Below are 6,046 nucleotides of genomic sequence, written 5' to 3'. Positions count from 1 at the left end.
AAAAGGGGGAAATGACGTCATTATTTTAGTTACCTACAAATAACAGCAACAACACGACAACTAATAGAAGACATGAGTCTACCGTAGTCTACTATTGTTTCAACAATGTTTTGACTATCATGTAAATTAAAACATAATAAATACAATTGAAACTAAAGAAGACAACGGGACCTCTACCTGGCCATGTCTTTGTTCAGTGGATCCCAGAATATTCTCATCAATAACCTACAGTGAGTTCGTAGTTTTATTAAAGTTAAAGACCTTTTCTATGCTATTATTCTAATAATTCTTGCTAGAATGATGAAGAGTATACATTTCATGCTAGATAAGACTGATCTCTTGCTCTTTAGTTTTCTTTTAGATCTAGATTTCTATTCAATTTTAGATTAAGCTAGATCTAGATCTTTCTAGCCTAGTTAGTAAAGTTGTTATTGCCGGAAGTGGTCATGTAAATAAGAACTCCACAACCTACATGCTTCCAAGCACAACCAGTTGAGCCCCTGAACTTCACGTGTGGGTCAGATACTTGGTCCGGCAGAAATGACCGACAGTAAAACACAAAGAATATCGACACAAGCAATATAATGATCAGAAGTTTAAGGTTTGAGAACCTGAGAACCAGCTATTGAATGGACTTCAGCGTTACACACCGAGGCACTACTATTTGTCAAGAGAGGCACTACTATTTGTCAAGAGAGGCACTACTATTTGTCAAGAGAGGCACTACTATTTGTCAAGAGAGGCACTACTATTTGTCAAGAGAGGCACTACTATTTGTCAAGAGAGGCACTACTATTTGTCAAGAGAGGCACTACTATTTGTCAAGAAAGGCACTACTATTTGTCAAGAGAGGCACTACTATTTGTCAAGAGAAAGCACACAGGTGTTTATTGTTATTATTTACATACCCCCCATGGTTTTGACCAAACGTTATTTGGGATGACTTTTATGGTTCACCTAAAATACCGGTACGTGAAATCGTCTCGAAGTGTGCGAATTATGTCCAGAAAAGGCATGAAATGAGTGCTACAAAAACTCATTTGTCCCCTACTCTACTCGTTGCTGGAAAAAGGTCAAGAGGTCAATGAATCTCATTGGATTTTTGTCTGTTCTTTTTTTTTTTAGTATGTTTTAAATTGAAAACGCTTATGTGATTATAACATATTTTCAATTAGGATCAATGAAGTTGTCTTAGTCCTAATCATTAATTCTCTCTATGTATTTATCAACAAATTATCGACACAACGTTTTTTTTCAGGGAGGACTCCCCGCAAGATAACATCCGATTGGCCTTGATCACATGTCGCCCTAGATACAGCGCTTTCACCGTGTCGTCCAGTAATGAACAGCCTTGGGTCATTTCAGGGTCTCTGTCTGTTAAGTAACTTTTTAGTTAAATCATTACTTGCTCCAGACCAGAACTGACAAGACGAATCCACTCTAAAAACACTGCAACCGAAAGGGGATCCAGTTGAGAATTCTTCTCTACGTGCGTAAGCTAAGGTCTTAAGACATGGCCTACTATATTCCATACCGTCGTGAGTATGAATTGTTCAAGTTTGACCCCATACAGCATTTCCAGAAGGGTCAGATTATCTACACCTACCAACCTGAACCGATGAAGCCTTTTCCAGAATTTTCTCAACATTTCGGGTACTATTCTAGAAAGAAATGAAAACAAACAAAATTAGTTCCAAGCTAAGTCATTAATATTGTTATAACCCTGCCATCCCATCCTGACACCTGTTGCTATAAATTCAAGGAAGGCAACTCAACGAGGAAAGGTGTTTCTTTACAGGACATTACAAATATAACAGTCCACCTTAAGCGCAGATTCTTCTTTGACTTAGGGCCAAACTTCGTTGTTTCTACCTTGTGACAACATTCATTCCGAGTTGAGAGCGCACACCTACAGCACTAGCTTAAATGGCGATGTGCAAGGCAGGGTTATAACAATATAATACATCATATAATAATTCATTGCTCGCTACATATTGACATATAGGAAACGTTTTGAATAATGTGTAAAGGCAAGAAGAAAACAATTTTAGCTGGTCCTTGTGTTGATCAAATGTGTTTTGTTTCATCTATATGTTTAGGTGAAACATAACACTAAACCATATATTACAATCACATTGTAACTTGTTTAACTATTAAAGAGTTCCCCTTGTATTTACTGAGGAGAGGAAAAGAACGCTCGGAAACATTTAGGGGACGACATGGCGTAAAATGTTCCAATGTTCCAAAAATTGAAATCAAAATAAAAGCAACCTAATAAAATACTCAAAAAGAAAGATAAAGGCCCCTTCCTTTTTAATTTGCTTTAACATGGCTTTCCGTCGTTTTTTTTTTTCTGCCTCATTATTTTCCCTGGTACTGAAAAGTCTTTGCGAGCCCTCGAGATTTTATGGCCTTACAGCCATAGCTTGCGTTTTTTTTTTTTTTTTGACAATGGTTTAGAATGTCATTGTGGGGCGCCATTGTGGGGCGTCATTGTGGGGCGTCATTGTGATCATGTTTCGTATTTCCTTATGAGTGGTTCGACCTTTGTAGGTGATACCTAAACTCCAATTGTGGCAAAGCCATTGCCATCGACACAAAAAATCAGACTGAAGCGCTCCTTGTTCATGGCGACATTCTTTGCGAATTTTGGACTTCATAACTAGACATTAAGACCAAAGTCATGGATTGGAGATGCTATACAAGAGATTACTCGTGCTAGTTAAGAAAGTTCTAGGCTACAATGAAAATCTTGACATTCTTAATCCGTGTACTTTGAATGGTCTTTCTCAGGTCAAGGACACCTTTAGAGGAATGCTCCATGTTTGAACAGCCTTATTTCTCAAGCAGGTATATCCAGATGCCTACCAACTACAACACTTTCTTGCCAAGATGGGTCAATGCTCGGATTACCAAAGACAACTTATGTAAGCAGCCACCCGCTCATTAACTAAGTCAAGTCTACGGCAAACACAATTGGACATGTTAAAAATGTCTACTTTCATTGTGTCATCTTAGTGTGTATTTTGTATTGAAAGATACGTTTTTAAAAATATATTCTCATAGCCGAGACAAAGTTGTGACCCATAGACCTGCCACACTTAACGTTTCTCTACTGAGTTGATATTAATCTCTTTGTCTGCTCTTTTTGTTTTCGACGGTAGTGTGTGTGTGTGTGGTGTGGAGGAGGGTCTCTAAAGCACTAAACCAATTATTGTTTGCTGCTCTATGTCCTTAAAAGTGCTAAGGTCACTAAGGCTGAAACGTTGATATACTTTCTAAAGAGACCTAGCACTAAAGTCTTCAAGCCAATAAAGTGTCTGGGAACTATTCCCTTGTAAATGTAGAGGGCGACTGGAAATGACAGCATGCAGGATTCAAACTTGGGATCACGGGGATGACAGTCCGTAGCGCATAGCACACTTAAAAGTCTTAGTTTTTAATGAAACATACTTAAGTATAGTAAGTCTACAAGACTGATTGAACTCAAATGGCTGCTGCTGTGGACTGTCTCTCTGGTCCCGGGTGCCTGCCTCACCCCCCGCCGTCATGAGGAAGGTGTAATAACCTTTAATCCGAAACTTGTCTTACAAACTCTATAGGAAACTTCGTCTTTGTGGTAGAAGATGATCACACAATCTTATTTTCTAAGACTTCGAAGAACACTATGAAGTTCAATCTTTGCTTGAATAGCTGACCCGCACATAGCGTACGTTAAGACTGTTGCAGTTTTAAGATTATTTCACTAAACTGACTATCGTTTCAAAAGGTCAATCTTTATTATCGTTAGGTAGTTCTACTTTCACTGTACCAGACATTGCACGACAGACTGAGCCAGCCTTAATAAAGGAAGAGCTTAGCGATGTAGTGAAGGTCTGCGCGTATCGTGGAATAAATTTACTGAGTCAACAGATTTGTTTTTCATCTTCCCTGACAGCTGTTTGGGCCAATGCAGGCATCTATCACGACAGGGCGTTTGGTGAGTGGCACAACGTCTTTGGGCCGCGCTATTTGTATGGGGAGAACAGACGACTGTGATCTGGTTTTTGAGGCTTCCATCAAGTCAACGCACCAGACTAGGGAAGTTGTTGCGAAGTTTCAAACAGCCCAGAATGTACATGAAATTGTTTCATGTTATCTGCAAGTCAGTTGCTGAGTCATCAACATCAATGAAAGGGACAAACAAAGCAGTTTAAAACAAAAAAATTTTTTTGATATTTTTGTAACTTAAACAAAAAATGTGTTTATATTACCATCAAGTACACATTTTTAATTGCGTTGATACTTTCATTCATCAGAATAAAAAGTGTATTAATTTTTTTCATCAAAGTAAATAAATCCCCCTTGCACTATACATCAGTAATGAAATGTGTGTGTTGATATGTTGATTCGTGTTTTACAGCTTCCTCAACGCTTAGCTCAAAGTTCTGATTCTACTTTTTTTCTTTTCTGAAAGCGACTTTTTAAAAATTTAATATGCAAGCAGTTTTTTTTTCATAAAAAATATACCAGTTTTACAACTATTTACTATTAATAAAAAATAAACTGGGGGGGGGGGCACTATATTAAGGTTAAACACATTATGAAATTTTTTTTTTTTTTAAGTAATGTTACAAACAAATTAGACTTCTAAGCCACCAAAGATGTTTGCGCTCCATCATGGACATACGGTGGCAAGACTGCAGTACAAACAGCGATGTCCTCCCGAACGCCGGTATGGGCAGTATAGAGGGACTTCTTTTGGTCCGACAGTTACGCTGGGTAGGGCACGTATCCCGTAAAGGAGACGAACGTATGCCAAAGGCAGTCTTTTTTGGTGAGCTAAAAGGTGGTCGACGTAACAGAGGCGCCCCACGGAAACGCTTCAAAGACCTACTTTCCTTGGCTGACATAGAAGAGAGCACCTGGTTGCATGCACGGGAAAAACTGCATTCCTCACTAATCCTCAGACTCGAAGATAAGCCTTATTCAACTCTGAAGGAATATCCGACACATAAAAAATATTACAAACACACATAATCTACTTCACGACCAGGCAGCCATAAGAAACTTTTTAAAAAGCTTGAAGGGGCCTCCCGTTAGTTGGGGCCCAAGACTCAAATCATGCTTGCCCTTCAACCCGCCCTCCCCCAACGTCTCCTGGCTTGATGACATTAATGAGTAGGTCTACTATACCTTCCAAACTAGAGCTCACATTTACACAAAATATTACAAACACACTTATTTGAAAGTTATGGGCATTTTGGGAGGTGGGGAGGGCAGAAGGACCAGCACCTCCTCAATGATCTGGGGTTCAAATATTGAAGGCGACGTGCCAGGTGTCATGACATTAGTCTAACGTCTGTCTGTAATTGTGCTCTCTTTTGGTCACTACGTTGGTTCGCCCACAAGTATCCGAGCTGTATCTAATACCAGTGAGAGAAATCGATTTTATTGAATGGTATCAGTATCCTCGTTTATCGGTGAACCATGGTGGAGTTATCGAACTTAATATCACCATCAACTGACGGCCATTTTGTTTGTGTCTGCGCTCTACCATTACTTCTGTGTAAATACTCTTTGAAACACATCACGTGAGAAGGATAAAGAATACAAACAAATATTCCGCTTCTTTTATGTACAAAATATTGACAATCAAATTGAATACAAAAAAACAACTTTCAATGCATAAAGTTTGTATATATCATGTTATGCTTGAATGTGATCAGTGACTTTATGTTTCCCACACATAAAGATGCAATAGAAGGCATGTTACCTTATGTGCTGCTCAGTGAGGTAAGTATTGAAACAATAAAATAAAACCACTAATACAAAACACACACACATACACACACACACAAACAATCTTATGTATTTCCCAAACCTAATGGTAACATTCAGATGGGCTATGTTTTGTTTACGAGTCCCCTTAGTTTAAACATTTTATTTAGAAATACTTCAGCAGGGATATAGAAACATCTTTTTTATATTATTATAGCATTAAATATTTTATTAATAACAAAAAGTAGCAAAAAAAAATATAATTTTTCTCTTATGCCATTTATAA

At 38.2% G+C, this 6,046-nt stretch overlaps 1 protein-coding gene across 4 annotated transcripts; it reads left to right on the top strand.

Moving 5' to 3' along the window:
• Window positions 1-19: 19 nt before the first annotated feature.
• On the top strand, window positions 20-4,359 carry LOC106055436 (uncharacterized). Of its 4 annotated transcripts, none has more exons than XR_001215555.2 (4): window positions 20-230; window positions 1,259-1,489; window positions 2,794-2,927; window positions 3,938-4,359. XR_001215555.2 is itself a non-coding variant. In XM_013211697.2 (4 exons), exons 1-4 carry the CDS (start codon window positions 184-186, stop codon window positions 4,036-4,038), a joined length of 390 nt encoding a protein of 129 aa, XP_013067151.2. In that variant the 5' UTR covers window positions 23-183; the 3' UTR covers window positions 4,039-4,359. The 4 variants fall into 4 exon arrangements, 2 of the variants coding, with proteins under 2 accessions (XP_013067151.2, XP_013067158.2); XR_001215556.2 differs by having other exon boundaries at window positions 21-230; window positions 1,259-1,376; XM_013211697.2 differs by having other exon boundaries at window positions 23-230; window positions 1,259-1,366.
• The last annotated feature ends 1,687 nt before the right edge of the window (window positions 4,360-6,046 follow it).

The sequence above is a fragment of the Biomphalaria glabrata genome, chromosome 2 (genome assembly GCF_947242115.1).
Source record: "Biomphalaria glabrata chromosome 2, xgBioGlab47.1, whole genome shotgun sequence".
Taxonomy (NCBI): Eukaryota; Metazoa; Mollusca; class Gastropoda; family Planorbidae; genus Biomphalaria; species Biomphalaria glabrata.
The sequence above is the reverse complement of the archived record's forward strand: the minus strand, read 5'-3'. Positions and strand labels throughout refer to the sequence as shown.

Bases quoted from the DNA above. Each gene is read 5' to 3' on its own strand.
- LOC106055436 (XM_013211697.2), top strand. From the start codon at position 184: ATGTCTTTGTTCAGTGGATCCCAGAATATTCTCATCAATAACCTACA. The intron at 231-1,258 runs GTGAGTTCGTAG...GTTTTTTTTCAG, and splicing joins ATTCTCATCAATAACCTACA to GGAGGACTCCCCGCAAGATA. The intron at 1,367-2,793 runs GTCTCTGTCTGT...GGTCTTTCTCAG, and splicing joins CAGCCTTGGGTCATTTCAGG to GTCAAGGACACCTTTAGAGG.